Source organism: Aythya fuligula, chromosome 9, assembly GCF_009819795.1.
Source record: "Aythya fuligula isolate bAytFul2 chromosome 9, bAytFul2.pri, whole genome shotgun sequence".
Classification (NCBI taxonomy): Eukaryota; Metazoa; Chordata; class Aves; order Anseriformes; family Anatidae; genus Aythya; species Aythya fuligula.
In genome coordinates this window covers 26,302,876-26,321,629 of record NC_045567.1, presented here as the reverse complement: position 1 = coordinate 26,321,629, position 18,754 = coordinate 26,302,876, and the positions used below count along the sequence as shown (strand labels likewise).

Below are 18,754 nucleotides of genomic sequence, written 5' to 3'. Positions count from 1 at the left end.
TTAACTCATTTACTGGTGTATTTCATAGCAGACAGTTAGCTTGCTAAATCTACGGAGCATGAAGCACTGCCTACAAGGATGACAACTACCCTATGTTTCACTGAGATACATCTGCCTCAAGAACTAATTCCGTTAAGAGGCATCCAACTACAAAACCCAAGCAGGAGAATGGCATCTTTGGCAAAAACAAACAGTTCTGAGTTCAGTCCAACCAATTCAGTTACAACTCTGTGCTCAGAGAACTAGTGATAGTTATTCCTAGAACAAGTAATTTTTGCATATGTTCCTACAGTACATAGTTGTCTTAACAAAATGGTATTATTCAACATAAAAAAGAACATGGACTCCACGTGCATATAATCATGTTAGAAGGCATGTCATTTATCAACTATGGATTTAAATTTGTAGTAATTTTTATGGCCTAATTTGACTTGATAGGCGAGGTTTGACCACACAGAAAAGAAAGGCCAGTCCAAACTGTGTGAACTGAAGAACAAGGATGCATGCCTAGCCCATGTTTAACGTGATTGCCATCTTGCTTTACATTAAGATTATTTTAAACAGATGAGCATTATGCAAAAGTAAAAGAGAGTAGAAGTGGGATGCTAGGATGCTTAATAATGCTAATGGATTAAGGACTAAGACAGAGTCTAGTCATTACACCAAATAAATATGTAATTTCAACAAAAAAAAAATGCTATTTTGATCTCACAGAGATGTGAATCCCCCAAAACACATCTGTTAAAGGTGACTCAAAATTAGTAAGAAAATGGATCATATCCATCGATTTCAGTGGCAGTTTGATAAAAATCCTGCAACCCAGTTACAACAATAAATAATCTCCCATTTACTTTCCAGTTGAAATAATCGTTCACTCACTTTCCAGTTAAATACCTCTGGGACTCAGCCAAATTCAGCTAGCTCCAGATCCCAATTAGTATTAAAATTTCCCAGTTTACCAACAAAAAGACTGGACATAGAGTGTTGCATTCAATCATCCTGCAATGATGGACTGGAATGGAACGCTGATCAGCTAGCTCTCAGTCCTGTTTTAACCACTGGAAACCAATATGCTAAAATACATTATAGAATTTTTCACATTGGACTAACAATACGTTACAAAATATATTGAAAGATGGCTTTGTCATCAACTTCTTATGCTTATTTAAAGTGTGGACTATAAATGTGAGTTGACAATGAGGATTTATGCATGCTTTGTTCTTAATTCCAAACACATAATTAAAGTCAAAATTATCTTTATATTGGATAACTGAACAGTATTTCTATTGCCTTCTTTGTGAAGATCCCTCTGGAACTACAGTGTCAAAGGAATACTAGGATAGAATAAACCATTTGTAAACTGCTTATCTCTCAGCAGTGAACAAGAACTTTAAAAAGCTGTAATTTATGTAAAACTTCACTTATTGATTAGAATTTTAATGACTGTCATAGCTTTGTCTCAGAGAAAATATTTCCCTTCTGTTCTGAAACACTATCTACAAAAGCAAGCTGCAACACTGACGTGCATAACATGCAAACAAGAAGTCAGGTCAAATGCTATTTCTGTATCAGGTAGAACTTTTGCAGTGATATGCTCTTTCCCTGTGACCCTAAGAACAATTTCAGTTAAGACATTTTTTCCTGTACTTCCTTTTACAGTCACTAAGAAAAACAAACAGACAAACAAACAAACAAACAAAAAGTAGCCAAATGTATTTATTAGGAGAAAATTTGTGTTCTGCAGTCAAAAGTTTAAAAGCAATTTAGGAGCTTGGGATTAAGATGCTTGAGGCAGTTTAGCTGGCACTGGTCATGCAGGTTGTCAGCAGTTACAAACTACCAAATGTATTTGAATTATTTTGTGCAATGAATCTTCAAAGACTGTAAGCCAAGTGGCATCACTCCTTATTTGAACACAAATCTAAAGTTTCTTGCAGCATTACCACAAAGGTAGATCTCAGAGACTTCAGCTCATTGGATCAGATTAATTTCTGATGGTTTTGCACTTTGCAAGCACTCTTTAATTACAGTCAAGATGATCTTCCCACTGAGTATTTATCTGCAGAAGTAAAGACTGAATTTCATGCTTTCAATATATCAATTTCACTATAGCTTTTAGGCAGTTCACCTCGTATCTGTCAGAAGGTAAAACTATGACATTAACAGAAGTCTTTTAGCTTGACTTTTCTTAGGATGCATTCCTGTTACATTTCTAAGCTTCCATTCTCTGTCACGGGTATTAAACTAGAAGGCCTGATCTTTAAGTTTCATCAACACGTGTTACAGGGAGAACTTCCACCAGCACACACTGGAGCAGGGAAGACTACTGCCCTCGGGATAAAGAACAGTAACAGAGCTACTAGAGTGGAGGACCAGGCTATGCATGGCAAGGGGAGTACAAGACAGGTAGTGGTGATACCCAAAAGTATCAATACCTCATCACTTACTAATTGCATATACTTATCAGCATCATCCTAATGCAGTGGCTACTGTAGAACATGATTTTTTATATTCCACTTTCAGCATGCAGTCATTCTGCTTTTTACGGGTGCAAAATGTTAGTGGGTATTTCCAGTAGGTAGGAAACCAGAATAGCAGATTGGCAGGTTTCTTTAATGCAAATCTGAGAAGAATTTGCCTTTAGGATTGAACTTTTCTAAAAAGTTCAAATAGCAAAAACAGCTATACAGTATGTCATTAGTAACATGATTATTAATATGCAGGCTTTTTTCAGTCTACTGAAATTAGTTGGAAGATCTTACTCATTAATCATGTAATTCCATTTCAAAAAAATCTCAAACTCATACATGGCCAGAAAGAATCATCAACACAAATTTCTACATTTTTCTCTTTTTCTCTTGCTTTGAAAAATACTTAGTTATAGCCAGAATCTGTACCTGTCATAGTGCAGCTGTAGTACTGAACATCACTGACAGGTACCATAGCTCACAAAGAAGCAAAGACTGGATGTTTTCAAACCACATCCTGCTGTATTGAAGCTGCTTTAATTTGAGGTTTTCATATGTGCAGATCTTTTTTGTTTGTTTTCAACAAGCTCATCTTAAATTGTTTTTCACGTGAGGTTCAGACAGCAGGAGGAAAACAGTAAAACTGTAATATCCCATCAGTGCCTGACAAATAACATTCTTTTTTTTTTCTTAAAAAATTACATTGTGAGTAATAGCATGCATTTCTTTTTCAGTCTGTGTTCTTTACAGCTTCCTGTTTTTTCTAGGAAAATGAATCAGACATTTGTTTCTTCAAGATAAAAAAGACGACTGGAAATACAGTTCTTAATAGAGGCCATTCTGACAGAAAAAGGAAATGTTCATGAGACAATATCCTCAGCAAAAGACATCTGTTTAGAAAAGCATACCAGACAGTATCCCATAACTACTATGATAAATGCAAACATATGTCTATACCTACAAGAAAAGTAGCACAGAATGGTAACTGGCAGTGCTCCCGTGTCTTAATTACATCTTCGTTTTATATGTAAGATTATGCTTCTTTCTCCAATAATTTTATTCACTGTTACAAGAAAGATCTGCGGTAACTGCTAAAAAATAGCATATCAAAACATCAAAATTTCATGAATGCTTTGGGAAGTTTTTGAGTCTAAATATATGGCACCAAACACCATAAGCAATTACAGTGCCCAAGTTTTGGCAATTGTCTGACAAGAAAATCAACACAGGTGGCTCCATATGATAATCTAATGTGTCTCTTAAATACAAGTTTCTTTTGTTTGTTTTTTAAAAAAAAGCAGACAATCAGACGTGAATAGCATTACTGCTTTTACCCTAGCACTGCCCCAGATCACACAAGAGCTGCTTTCTGGATGTGTATAGCTCATGAAACCACTTCTGGTGCCATAAACTGTTCATACATTTTCATGTTGCAACACTAAATATTTTTTCATGCTGCAACACTAAATATTCTGTGACACTTGTCACAGAAGCATTGAACTGCATCAAATTGGTTGCCAATGGAATGCTATAATAATTCTGCTTCTATGAAACAATTCACATGAAATGGTAAATCTAGCTGTTGATATATGTAAACGGTATTTAAGGAACCAAAGTTAGATCGTCCCTCTGTCTTCAGAGAATATCCTACCACAGGAAGAAAATACACCTAATAATACAAATCATCAAGTCACTGCAGATGACTGGTTAAAAAAACATTCCTCTAGTTCCTATATACATGTAGATTTGGGTGAGTATTAGCATGTACTAAGAGTTAGCCTCTCCTTTACAATTTATGGACTTGAAAAGAACTGCAAAGTTATTTGAGAAGCTGTCGTACACCGAATTATGGTATACAAGTAGAACATAAATTTGTAGGCTTCTATATCATAATGTAATATTCTCATTAGGTACAAAAGGAAAGAGACTGTGAAAAGTCAGGATATTATCTTCCTATCTGAAGTTTCTGCAATTATCTTAACAGGAAGAGCAGGCTTAAAAAAATAAGCAGTTTTTACAAAATATAAGAATATGTGTTATATGAAGGAGTTATCTCTAATAAAAGGGGACTGGACTAGATTCCAACTACCTCCTATGTTTCTACAAAATGACCACAGTAAACCAGAATTTACATTAAATAGTTCCATAACATTTCTTTTAATTTTTGCAATATTTTGTCAATGAATGAGATTTCCCATTCCCAAGAACACAAGGTGTTTTTTTTGTTGTTATTTTTGTTTGTTTGTTTTGGTTTGCTTGTTTTTGTTTTTGGTTGGTTGTTTTTATGTATTGTCATAAGCAAATGAGGTTGACAAAACACTCCTGTAATTTGCTTACATGAAAAAAGAAGTTTTCAAACTTCTGGTCTACACTTGATTTTTCGGGAAGCTACAAAGGCCCCAATTGCTTATTTGAGATTGGATGACACTTTCCATTACACTCAAGTCAGTTTTAATCTCTTCTTGTCTTAGCACTGCCTTCAGTGTCTAATACATGCAGAAGAAAAGCAGGAGAATGTGCAGCTGTATGTCATAACGCCTGATGATACTGTGCTGATTTTGAAGATGGAAAATTTACATACCTTTTTCATTTTCATTATTTCTGCTTTAAAAGCAGTTGTCTTTCCAGTCAGAGAAGCCTCAGTGAAGAAGCCCTTACAGTTCGGTAATTTTACCACACTTAAAAATTTGAATGGCAAAGACATGTATATGCTCACAGTTTGGATGACTAATCTTGGGGCAAGCAATTCAAGTTACTCAGACTAACGAGCTGCTGAAGCATTCTGCTTTTCATTAGCTTTCATTAAGATAATACAGCAACCTATGGATGAGAATTTAACATTTTCTTCACTCAAAAGCAGTCTGATGGTTGGCCCCATAACCTGCAGGTGCACCTCCAGGGTGAACCATGCTCCAAGCCAGTGGCCAGCCTTAAACCCCTCTACACACCTGTATCACCGACTCGAGATTCTGCCAACAGGGGTCCAGACTTTATGTACTTCTCAGCGCTAAAATGGTATTTGCTCTTGAACCTAGAGAGTAAAACTTCTACACATATTTTTATTCTTTTTCATTTTATTTTTATTCTTTCTTACTCTATCTCATGGTCTTAAGAAGTCCAATATAATTGTTTCTGTTTAAAAGAAAAACCTGTAGAATGAATTAGAGTAAGTATTTCAATACTGTACCTCTAAATGGACTATTTACTTAATTATTAAATTCAGGAAAATTACCAAGCATTTATGAAGTCCCTTTTCAGTGGTCTAACACAACTACATTAATTAATTATAACTAGTTCCATGAAATCAGGTACTCTGCCTATCCTAAAAGAGCAATGCTGTTCTCACGAAGCGCAATACTCCAAAGGAGAAAATATACATTTGTTATGTGCATACTTGCTATGTTTATGTGTTCCACCTCTGAAAGAAATCCACTGAAAATATGACGAATATAACCCACAGAATTTTGAGGTGAGAACTACTACAGCATCCTAAGAGTTGTTTTTTTTCCTCACAATAAAATTGAACCTGGGGAGGAAAATATCCTACATTGTAATCATTGTTGAACAGAAATTATCTAACAGCATGATACAGCTGGGTGAGACAAATGGAGGCACTGGTGAACAAAAACAGATTATTCATAATGTCAACAGAGTTATTTAAATTAACTTTAAAAGCCAAGCACATCTGGTTAAAGGCCTAGCCAAGATGTCTCCATGCTATGCTGGGCTGGCTACGAAACACATCAGTACAAAGATCCTCTTACTTCAGCTTCTTGTAGGAAAAAATAATCATTATTTTGGGTACTTAAAATGGTAATTCCAAAAATAAATTCACCGAAATAAACCTCTGTCTCATATTAGCAAGTGTTAAGCACTTGCAGTATGAACTATAACCTACAGAAGTCTTGGAGAATTTACCACCTCAAACCATGAACTACCCTCTGCAACTAAGAAAACCATCTAGTGATTAGAGAAGCCTTATTTGCATTAGATGAGGAATATTGGCAGTATCAGATAATGAACTGAAATAAAAGCTTGAACCAGTATGTGGAATATTAAAAAAAAGGTTAAAAAGTGCTTTTGTTGATCCTTCACAGCTAGTGGAGAAATATATTTTCACACAGTCTCTAAAATCATCACATCATTTACACACAGACTCCAAAGGCAAAGCGAAGCATAAAGTGCACTGTGAGTGCATCTCCCACACTAGAGCACATTGGCATTCTGTTAGGGAACTGACAGGCTGGAATACAAATACTCGAAGGGCATTCCTGACTTCCACGTCACACTTTCTCTGCTTTTGGAGGGGGAATCAAAGTCCAGTCACGGTCACTGGCAACCAGCTAGGAAGCCAACTGCTCAGAACGCAGAAGGGAATGCTGAGAGCTGGAGCCCACAGGGGAGTCACTCCACTAGGGCTCTCCATACACAATTCTGATTTGTGTGCTTTGAGCTACGGTCATCTAGTCCTTCTTGAGTAAGGACACAAGTCCATCGATTCAAAATGTAACGTTACAAGACTGTTTTCTCCTTGGGAAGAGTTGAGGGGGACCTCTTTCTGTTAGAAGGCATATTCTTACTGACTCACATGCTCCAAACAAAAACAGCAGCACACCAGCAGGGTCCTGACACACTGCACTGCCACCTGCAGCATGACACACTCTCTGTCCTGCGGTCCCTGCATGAGAGACACAGGGCTGTGTTGGGCAGTGCGGTGGGGGCTGCTGTGAGCCCCAGCCACGGCCCTGCAGGGCAGCCTGTCCCTGCACAATGCACTCTTAGCTCCATCCCGCCTGGGCCACCAAGCGTGTTTTACATCATTCACTTCATGCCTTGGTAAAGCAGCAGGGTCTGGGTCCTCTCCTTCTGGACTCAATCTTGACAAGGCATTGTTAAATTCCTACTCACAAGAGTAATCCAAGCCTCAATTATGGATCTGTAGGATCAAAATTCTCATTTCCAAGAATAGAAACTAGTACAACAATCACTTAGACAATTTCATTTCACAAAGCATCTTTTGCAAAAAGAGATGGTTTTGTACTGGCAAGTTACCTAATTCGGTATTTTGCAACACTTTTTTTTTTTTTTTTAATTTTTTTAGATTGTAGGCATGATAAAGACACTTAAAATACCTATCAGAACAGCTAAGCTCCTGCCTTTTCATTGCATCAACTTGTTTTTCTTCCATTGACTTATAAAATAAACGGTCATAAAAGAACCAGTCCAAAAGCACTTTTCATACAAGAAAGCTTTTTTTTTTATTTGAACTTTTTTTTATTTGAACTATTAATTCTAAAATAAAACATTTGTCCCATTATGTGTGGCTGAGTGTAACACTTAAAAAATGATCTGTTGCTTGATGTCTCAGACTTTGCAGAGAACTTCATTTTCCCTGTCCAGATGTAAATTAAAAGCAAGGGAAAAGGAACAATAACAAGCATTCCCAAGGCTGGAAAAAAGTACAGAATTTTGGCTGGGTGACCTTCAGCTGAGGCTCCACTGCAGCTGATCACATCCACAGTCCTTGTAGCAACTGTCTACAGAGGCCTTTACAAGGTTGTCATAACAACTTTGAAACAGCCCTTTTAAAGTTCTGTTTGGGGGCAGGAGGGGACCTAGAGCAAATCATAAATGAAAAAAATGTAAACAGAACATAATCAAAGTAAAAGTAAAATCAGTACCTCCAGAAATTTTCATAACCAGGAGATTTATTTAATTGGAAATGTGCATGTTTTTCCCCCTCTCTTTTAATGTGCTGACTGATTGAAGATTTTTCTGTTTTCATATTTCATAAAAGACCTTCAGAAAGGTCTTTTTTTTTTTTTTTTTAACCCTGGGAAACTGAGATCACAGAAAATGATCTTTCCTAGCTTTCAGAAGATACTTTTGCAACATACAAACCTTCACTGACTACCCTCAGTGTTGAATCTTCAACAAAACCTTAATTTCTCCTAAACATATTTTTTTTAATGTTCCACTTTCAGTGAGTTGTAAATAATCTTAGTAGAAATCTCTTTTATTCAGCTTTACATTGTCTACTCTTTTGCAGTGGCATAGTGTCATTGATTTTCCACCACCATGAAGTCTTTCAGTGGCAGGCTAAATCAAAATGCCTATTACAAAACGTGAACGAAGAAGCAGAACCCTTGATCACCCTCGCTCCCTCCCCCACCAAAAAAAAAAAAAAAGTGTTTTGTCTAAAAGTACAATTTAACACTTGGGTGACATCAAGGCTGAGATACAGTGATGGCAGCATCTGTGAAAAATCATCGCTTAACTGGGGAAATCTTCACTAAAGAACTAGCTGTCAGAAATGCCAGCTGTACCTGATGCAATATGAAGGGATGTCAAAGTCTTCAGCATCCTGATACCACTCCTGCTCACATGACTGCCCGCTCACTCGCAGGAGCTGCAGGTTGCACCTACATGCGTTTATTCAATGCATGAAAATCTGGTTCATGGTTTTCACAGTAACTTCACATCACATCAAATCCTCATTTTTGATTTATGCCTGTGCAATTGTCACATATATTTGAAAAAAAACAAAAACAAAAAAACACCTCACCTCTCAAGACAAAAACCATTACAGTTCTGTTTGAATACATACAGTAGAATGAGTAAAATGTCAGAAGTGATTATGAAAATGTAGTGCCAAAAACAAATATGAAATTTAAAAAAAAAAAAAAACACTTTTGTGAAGAACTCCCACGCTAAATCCTGCTCTTGTAAGCTCAGAAATGTTGACCTTTTACTACACTCCCCACAAAGCTGTACAGTGATGACCACACAGTGCAGGCTGCAGTCATTTACTTATGCAAAGTCTGCTTTTGTGTGGTTCCCCAAATATCCAACCTACGTGAACCATGGCTCCGGCCAGAGGCTGAAGAGAAATGAATCCACACAATGTACCTACTGGAGTGGCTCTAAAATCACACAGAACAAATGCTGAGATTAGAGAGGCTACTTTTGTCCAAACTGTCCAACTAAGAAGACAATCCAAAGCCTTTCTAAGCGGTAATTACGTTTACTCCTGAAACCCTCGAAAATACCGTACTTTGAGAAAATTCTGAAGACAACATTCGCATTTGCACCTTGACATATGCAAAAGTCTGCTTAGGCAAAACAGTTACACATAATGGATTTTCTTTCTTTGTCTCCTTCTTTTTTTCCTTCTCTCTTTCTCTCTTTTCACAAAAGGAGGCTCCAAAACCACTAAACCAAAAACAAATTGCTTTTTAGGCAAAGTGACCTTTGAAAATACGGTCTATAGATCTAACACACTGTAGTCAGTGAAGCTGCCTTCTTCATAGGTCTGTAAATTCTGTTCTACGGAAGCTTTCAGGTATAGACTGTAGTTTGCACAAACTATTCATTTGACAGAAGACTGTTGCTTCACTCTGTGACACACCATTGCTCATCAACCAATTGCTGAAAAATAGTTTATGTAGAGCATTTAATAAAAATGACAGCAATTGAGAGACCAGGAAAGTTGAACACAGATGGGGAAAAAAAGGATTACTTGTAGTGTAGGGCAAAAACTCAAGACAATCAATGGAAGCATCCTTCTACGCATAAACCTGAAAGGCAGACAGCATATTGAGCCCAAAAAGGACTAGGGACAGATTGGTACCCGATGAAAAGAAAGGAGCATTCTGGCCAAGAAAGTAGTGAGGTACCCACAAATGGAACACTGGGTCTGGGCAGACAAAGAACTCCCCACTGCCAGCATGCTATGCCCAGACTTCAGCCCTGCTCCTTCTACACGAGGCAGCAGCTGCCGAAGCACAAGCCACCAGCCACCAGAAAGCGCAGGACAGCCAGCTCCTTCCTCTTCACCTCCCTTTCCATCACTGTGCTTTAGGCACTATAGGCTTTACTTCAGTTTTAATGTGCCATGTTCTGCTCAGCTCTCTAAGCAGGCATTGCTCTGTCCCTGCCCAGCAGTTTCAGTCACACCCACCTTGGAAATGGCCAAAGGTAGGGAAGAGGGGACGCTGTGGTGCCGTGCAGCACCCTTGCATCCCACGTAACATGAGTTCACACAGCAGCCGCAGGAATTAACTCTGGGTCTGGGCTTTGACTTAACCAAATGCAACAAAATCCCCCAGAACAAACAAAAACCTGACCCCCTATCACTCCCCCTCTCTCTGAAATGAGGGGGGAAATGCCACAAGACTGTATGCTGAAATTCAGCCCACATGACGTTTCCTTTGGATCTAATTGCTTCCACACAATTTGCATCTGCTAGTCACGCTAGGTCCCAGAGCACAAAATATTCTCTGTTACAAAGGAGCTCTTGTCCTCCTCCCACCTCCATAATAAGAGCAAAGAACATGTGGCTAAAACCAAGCAGAGCAAGTGAAATAAACAGGTTTCTACCTTCATCCAGAGCACCCAAGCCGTAGACAAGCCCAGGCCATACTGCTGACTCCCCCAGGATGTGAGGGAGCAAGCAGTGTGGGCTGGTGAGGACGGGCTGTGTACAGCAGGCAGGCAGAGAAGCAGCTGGCTCTGCATGCTGACCTCTATGCAGACTGTGCAGTGAAGATGGTTAGGGCAGGGCAGGTTGTCTTCTAGATGCCGCCTACAGCAGCTCACAAACAGCACGAAAGCAAAACAACTGGCTGTTCCTATGTGGAGCAGTCCAAACCATTCATAAAGCCTATTCCCTTGCATATGTTTCCAGAAAACATCTACAAGGGAAGAATGTTCTCACGATAGCATTAACACCTGATTCTACACCAAGATTCATTCCATACACCACAATTCTATCACATCTTTCTAAAGTACACTAATTGACATTCTTTTCTGATGATTTATGCTTAAAGCAATCGTATTTTAATCTTATATTATGAAATGAATGTGTGATTGTTTGGATCTGATGCTGAGCTTTGGGTTTAAAACTAAGACTAATGGGTGGATTTAAGACACATTTCACTAAACCACTGCACTTCTCTGCATGCACAATAATTGTTCACTGATTAGCTTAAAAGTGTACATCAGTCCAATACAATCAATTTTACATCAAAACAACAGTGTCTATAGAAGGGTTTTCATTGATTTCCTAAATTACTTAGGAGTATGTCTATTTAAATTTAATACAACTTTCGTGTCTGGACAACCCTTCACACAAGTTTCTTATATATTTCTTCAAAGGAACCCTTCTTGGCAACACTTCTAAAGTCAACACAGTCCTGCATTAAGCTTTCTTTGCTGACACTTTACAGCTGACTAAGTGAAAATGTAGATCATATCCTAATGCAGAAAACCCAGGAACCTTGCAAGAGGAACACATCCCCAAATCAGTTTTATTCTAGATCCGCTTCCACCCTCAGACTTTATTAAGCTCAACATTTTAAGCAGCATATTAACCAGCAATTTTTATTAAGCACTGCAGCTGATGTGTTTTTAGATTTTGAGAAAACAGCCTATTGATCATAAAAAGACACTATCTTGGATTAGAAAATTAATAATTATCAACTGTCATTGAAAACTGAACTGCAGCCATTCCTACTGTTTGGATGGTATTCCTACCATCCCCAAATTCAGAGGAAAAAGGTGACTTACAGATCCTTAGTGTTTTTGTTTTTTAATTTTATTTATTTTTTCAAGAGGGGCTATAATGTCAACAGATAAATTAGGTTATTTTTTCACTTCAACAGTATTTTATAAATTTATATCAAAAGAAGTTATTTATCCATGTCAAAATTTCCTCCAGTGATTCAGTCTGATTTTAAACAATCTATTCCAACCTTTTGTAACTATCAATGGAGAGAGACACTTTAATTTCCACAAAGTTAAGTCAACATATGAATAACTGTTTTCTAACCTCACTGTAAATTTAAAGCATAAGCCTGGCAGATTTTCTTGTATTCAAAAGAGACACTTTCAAACAGACCATTACAATGAGTGTCAGTAAACACAATCCATTGCTTCAGCTGCAGCAGATCTGCAACAATCAGCCTGCAATGCGATACCTTATAACTGTTCTTTTGACTATCTTCAGTTAAGATCTAAAATAGACATGTATCAGTCAGCAGGATGTGACCCAACTCTGAAAAGAACCATCCAAAGATCCTAGAAATAATTTTTCACATTTCACTGGGTTTCTGCTACAAGTCCATTGTTGTTATAACTAAAGCTGCATGCTTGACACATTTATGTACCTTTGCATATAATGACTACAAATGCAGTCACAGCCTAAAAAGAGTATTTGATCCAAAACGAAAAATTTGAATTCATAAGCCAAAATGTGGTCCATTTTTACGTTGTGTTTTTTTATAATTATTTTTAATATGCATATTAAATTACAAAACTGTTAATCTACTAAACCACCGGTGTTTCCCCACTTAGTTTGAATGCACAAAGTTTTAAAAGTAATGCGAAAATACTATTTGTTGCCTCCTGCCAGCAAATGAATGCTTAAACTCGTTCTTGACTTTTGAAGTTAAAAATACCATTAAAGTTAAAAATACCAAATTGGTTAAATAATGATCATAGTCCAGTAATTATTAAAATGTTAGCTAAAGAAAAATACAAAGATCAGATATTCTAACATGCATGGTTCAGATATGATGTCCTGCAACCAGCTTTTTAATTAGAAGTTTCACCACAGGATCACATCTCCTATGATAAGAGCCTGAAACTTCCTGTTAAATGGCAGGGCCTTCAGTTCACCGCATCCAGTAGAAGGTCAGTGAAAAGGAAAAACTCATCACTTCATAAGCGCCATTGTGCTGAGAATGATGGTATGGTCTGAATTTTGAGTTGCATCAATTTTACGACAGACATGATTTTATCTCCTTCCCAAAGTAGCGATACACAAGTCCCGAATATAGTCAAAACTTTTTCATACACCAAATGTGACTTTTGGCTTGATCACCAGAAAAAAAAAAAGGCTATGCTCCACTTCCAAAAAATAGGCTAGCAAGTGTACTCACTTAAGGGAAACTGGACTTTAAAGATTACGAAAAATGCAAATTTTAACTAATGAAACAGTTCAGCCATTTTACTTTAAGAGAAGCATCTAAGAAGAAAAAACTACAACTGTCTCACTTCCAACAGCAAAAATTATCCAAGCTTGCACTTTGTTCATAAAGTAACAAAACCAAGTTGATTTAATTTATTGTCTATGCATTTGTTACACCGTTTTAATTAACCTTTATTTCCGAGTATTTTTGCTTCCATATGCTCCTTTGATAAAAACACAAATATATTACATTATTACAAACTTTTTTAATGTGGAATCTATTGCAGGTCTAATATAGCACCAACTATGGAAATGCATCTATTAAAACTTCCAAGTCAAAAAAAAAAAGAAAAAAAAGAAAAAAAATGTCATGTCAGTAATATTCCATGATGTACTTAGGAGCTAGTCATACAGAACTTTTCTTAGAAAGTGTATATGCTCTTTTTAAATACGTTTATATATATATATTCATATACACTCCAAATACAGTAATTAAATCTTATATAAAAAGTCAAGACATACATGAAATATGATTGCACTCCATACAAATATATTAAATTGAGAAACTTAAAGCTGTGATGGCTGAAATGCAAGTTCTGACTGGAATCATAGGTATGCAATTCTAATGAAGCAGAACAGCCTGAAAAGTAACAGCTCGGATATGGTCTGGTGTCTGTGGCTTTTATTAGTTTGTCCCAGTAATGACTTTCAGTATCAGCAGTCCATTAATAAAACTTATTAAATATTCTTGTGATTACCAATTCTGCTTTTCTACTGTACTTTAAAAAAAAAATAGATGCCTAATTTTTGGAGCATATTCAAATTTAGTTATATGCCTACCTTATAAGAAACTTAGAAATATTTAGCAGTGAAATAAGACAGTTATTCCTTAACAATGTATAAGGTGAATTTCTGAAATCCTTCTGTCTTCCGTCAGGCACAAATCCTATCAAGGACGATGAACTAATGAGCAAATTTCTGTTTTGAAAGACAGCTTTCAAATTCCATTGGTTTTCTTGCTTGCATACAGTACCAGAGATTACTAAATCAAATATACTAATTAATTTATGATTCTGAAAATATTTTTAGTATTTTTAATATTTTTGTACTTCCTGTATTTCAAATGTTCATTCGCAGGAATTGAATCACCTAATTGCATATGCCTGAAGAGTTTTGGTGTTCATCCTCCCTCCTACCTGGCGGCACTAGAACTTCTCTAGACAAAGCCCAAGCCCTCCCGCTTTGCCAAGAGCGAGGTCTAGCCCTATCTCAAAACTGAGAGGCCAAAATTGTTCCATACATCGTGCTGGCCCTGTATAAGAAGGGAGCCAATTCTCAGCTGCACAAAAGTTAAGGAAGTTCTCTGGATTTGTAACAACATTATTAAAACAGAATTTGAACCACGGACTCCAGTTAAAGGAGCAATCAGATAGCACTTTAATGTTGTCAATCACAGCTCATGAATTTGGTACATCCCAAAACTCAGTACTCCCTAAGAATCTTTGAAATGAGGCAGAAAGTTGAGCTATAGTTGAATATCCATTAAACAAACTCGTATTTTGTTTATGTGGTGTTTTGGATTATCCATTAAACAAAACTCATGTTTTGTTTTGTGGTCAGAGGTTGGACTCGATGATCTTGAGGTCTCTTCCAACCTAGAAATTCTGTTATTCTGTGTGATTTTATCACAGCTTTCCTGTCTGTTAAGAACTTTTAAAAGTCTGTAAATATATGCATCAATACCATACAGACGTCATTAGTAGCAATGCATCTCAAAACTGTCTTGTGCAGTATAACTTATTTTTAACAAAGGAATACTGGTGAGAAGAGCAGCATGAGCAGCAGATGTAAGGAAACCACCAAGACCCCACCTGAGCAACCACTAGGTACAGGGGAAAAACACTGCCCAAAGCATGCATGAAAAGCTTTAAAAGCTCTGTTCTTTTGCAAACACCTCTCTCCAACACACAACTCCAAGAACAGCAAGGATGCGTGGCTTCTTGGTTGGCACTGTTTTTCTACCAAGACCAAAGGAAACTATACTGATGTGAGCCCCACCTTCCAGGGTCTGCCTCCTGCCCATTAGTAGTTGGTCATAAATGTGGACCAATACTGTAAGTGTCATATGAATAGATGAAGGTGTCAAATTTTTCATCACTTCTCAACTCAGCAGGGTAATGGTCTTGTGCACTGTCCTTCCCGTCTCCCACCTGTACTGTATGACCAGGCTCCCATGGTGGAGAAGTTCCTCTGCCCCACAGCACCTAGCAAATCAATGTGAAAACGATCGCGACCCTGCAGAACTACCATGAACTGCTCTCATGGAAGGACTGCATTTGGAAACCAGCTGGGCACTTCAACTATTTTTTTTTAGGGGGGGGGGAGGAAGTATTTCCATAGCATTTATATTAATTTTTGTCTCAATGTCCTGCTGAACCTGTTCAGTAATATAAAATTGACTGTGCATCAAATCAAGCTTTTCCACCAACAGAAACTAGCAGGAAAAACTTTGAACAGGTCAAGCAAATCAAACACTGAAAGTGACTAGCCTTCTTCCCCCTTGAAGAGAATTTCATTGGCAAATATGTCCTGGAATGGCAAATGTTCACTGTAACATTTGAAGAAAAACAACACTGTATTAAAGATAACAGCCGCAACAAGTTTCACAAATCTGTTCAGTGCAAACACCATACTCCCTGTATTCTGTTTACCTTCTGGAATGAAATCACACCCTGATCAAGAAGCACTGTACACACACTGAGAAAACATTAAAACGTAAGTCTTCGCATTTGAAATATGAGGTTGCAGCACCTAAAAACAAATCGGTAGAAAGTAATACTTGAAAAATTCTTTTCAGTGAATATGTGTACACAGCTCAGCATGTGGATCGATACGCAACTGATATTCCCACTTACCAACATAAGAGCTACACAAGGCAGTTTGCCTGTCTTTCCAGAAATCTTTTTTTATCAGAAATAAATCACACTTAAATTTTTTTTTCCCATGCATGCACACGGAGAAAAATGCTTTAGATAACATTGCTGTAAGCGAGTGTGTGTTTATTAGTCTGTTTTCCATCCCCCACTTCTGTGGCTTGGTATTTAATTACAGGGTGGAGTGGTCCCCAGGCTACTTATGTTTCTTCCAGCCACAGCCAGAAAACTTCTGCAGGAACAGACATGCATGAGTGTGATCACGACAAGTCCCGGCTGGTTCCTGGTCAACAGCACTAACCATGGCTCACCACTGACTGAGAGGACCACTGCTGCTTTCTTCTAGTAGCTCTTGGAAACATGAGCTACACGTTCAAGTACGAGAAACTGCTTGCTAAACTTCAGCAGACCTTAAAGGCTTTAACAGGACCTAGTCTGGCTATGTGCTCTTCATTTCCTTCTCAATTTTTTTTTTGCTAATGACTATTGAACAAATCTTTATCAGTATGCTGGAAATAAAAAACTTTTTTTTTTTTTTTTTCAACAGATAGCACCTCAATATAGGTATGCTTGGTTTGACCAGATAGGATTTTCAAACTCATTGTCTGATGTGAACTCTACATAATATTGCACAGTTTTAAATGTTGCTTTCCATTAACAATCTTAAATTTCTGCAGAAAATGCTATTTTCAGCTGAAAGACATCACATAGCTTGCAAAACACTGCAACTCAAACATGACCGTTTCATTGGTAAGTATTACCACAAAATGCACCAAGTAATAAAGAAATACATTATTCCAATTAATTTTTAAAGAAATGAGAAAAGTTCTGTTGGGTCAATGAAACTGGGGAAACTATATAGAATAAGGTAACAAACGACACACACTATTAAACATTATTTTATATTAAAAAGGATATTGTTAATCAGAGTATTGCTGTTTTTCCCAAATCCTGTCAACATCAAAGATGCTTTGGGTTTTTATCCATAGCTATTTTAACAAGGGACTTGCATTTTTTGGCCTAAGCAACAAGAATTCCGCAGTTTGGAAAACACCATCTCTGTGCCAGAAATGCGTAGCGGGTGAAGGTGAAACCATGTGAGCGCATTTCGATATTAGGCAAAAGCTGAATGGCAGATGAAGATTATGTGATCTGATCTTCAGTCAGAGTTTGAAAACGCTTGCTGGTCAAGCCCTAGGAAGAATTTATGTAACATATTAGTGTGTGAGCAGTCTGTCGCGGTGCTCCTACCAGCAAGCCTCCTCTTCTCTGTCGTGCTCTACTGAGAAAAGCGCGCCCGAAGTACGGAGCAGCAACGTCTCCTTTACGTGATACCCCAGCTCAACGAAAGACCGGTAAATCCAGACCCTGGGGAGCGTGCTCCCGGTGCTACACACCGCACACACCAGCGTACGGAACGGCGGCACGGCAAGGAACGCGTTTTCGCGCTGTGCTGGCAGCTCGGGGTGCGAGAGGCAAAGACCCAGCCTCTGTACGGAGCAACTCGAGGTCTGGGCTCCTCGCGGGTTCCACGGCCCCCGGCCCCGCACTCCCCCGTTTTTGCGACCAACTTGCGCCCAGCCCTCGCGGGGCCGCCACGCGCTGCCCACGTGCCGGCTGTCGCGCCCGGCCCGAGGGAGCTCCGCGGCCCCGGCCCCGGCCGCTCGGCTGCCGCCGGGTCAGCGGCGCCCTCTCGTCCGCACCGGCGCCGGGGCCGGGCGCCTTGCCCCCGCCGCGGTCGCAAACCGTCTCCGGGCCTACGGAGCCGCTTCCCACCCAGCTCCCGACGTCGCCGGCGGGACGCTCAGCCGGGGCCGTTCGGCCGCCCCGCCGCGCCCCGCCCGCACGGAGGCCCCCTCCCCCCCACCCACCCCTCCGCAGCGGGACCCGGCCCGGCCCCGGCGCCCCCCCGCCCGCCCGCCCCGCCCCGGGGCGGCGGCGGCTCGGCGCCGCGGGCACTCACTTGAGAAAGTACCGCTGTCCCGTGTGCGTGAGAGCCATCTCCCAGCCGGGCGGCAGCGGCAGCTCGTCCGTCACGTCGTAGGAGCGCTGGCGGAGGTGCCCGTGCTGCGGCGCGGCGGCCGAGCCCACGAGAGAGGCGGGCGAGGAGTGGGAGCGGACGTGCTGCGCGGCGGCGGGCCGCGGCGGAGGGCCGCCCGAGTCCGTGCTCGACTGCCGCGAGTGCGAGCCCGAGTCGGGCTCCTTGAAGAAGGACTCGGGCAGGATCTTCTTCCTCCAGGAGCTGGGCTTGGGGTTCATGACGGCGTTGAACAGCGCCTCGAGCTCCGTGTCCAGGTCCTGCGTGACGTGGATCACCTGCTGCCCCGGCGGCGGGGCCGCGGGAGCGGGGTTCATTTTCCGCCCGTCCGCCCCGACGGCGAGCG

General features: G+C 39.6%; 1 protein-coding gene across 1 annotated transcript in view; it reads right to left on the bottom strand.

Annotated features, from left to right (window-relative positions):
• WWTR1 (WW domain containing transcription regulator 1) overlaps positions 1 to 18,754 on the bottom strand; it is a 64,921-nt gene extending 46,167 nt beyond the window's left edge. Inside the window, exon 1 of the mRNA XM_032192981.1 lies at positions 18,334 to 18,754. Within this exon, the coding sequence (XP_032048872.1) occupies positions 18,334 to 18,725 (392 nt within the window). The 5' untranslated portion in view covers positions 18,726 to 18,754. The remainder of the gene's footprint in view (positions 1 to 18,333) is intronic.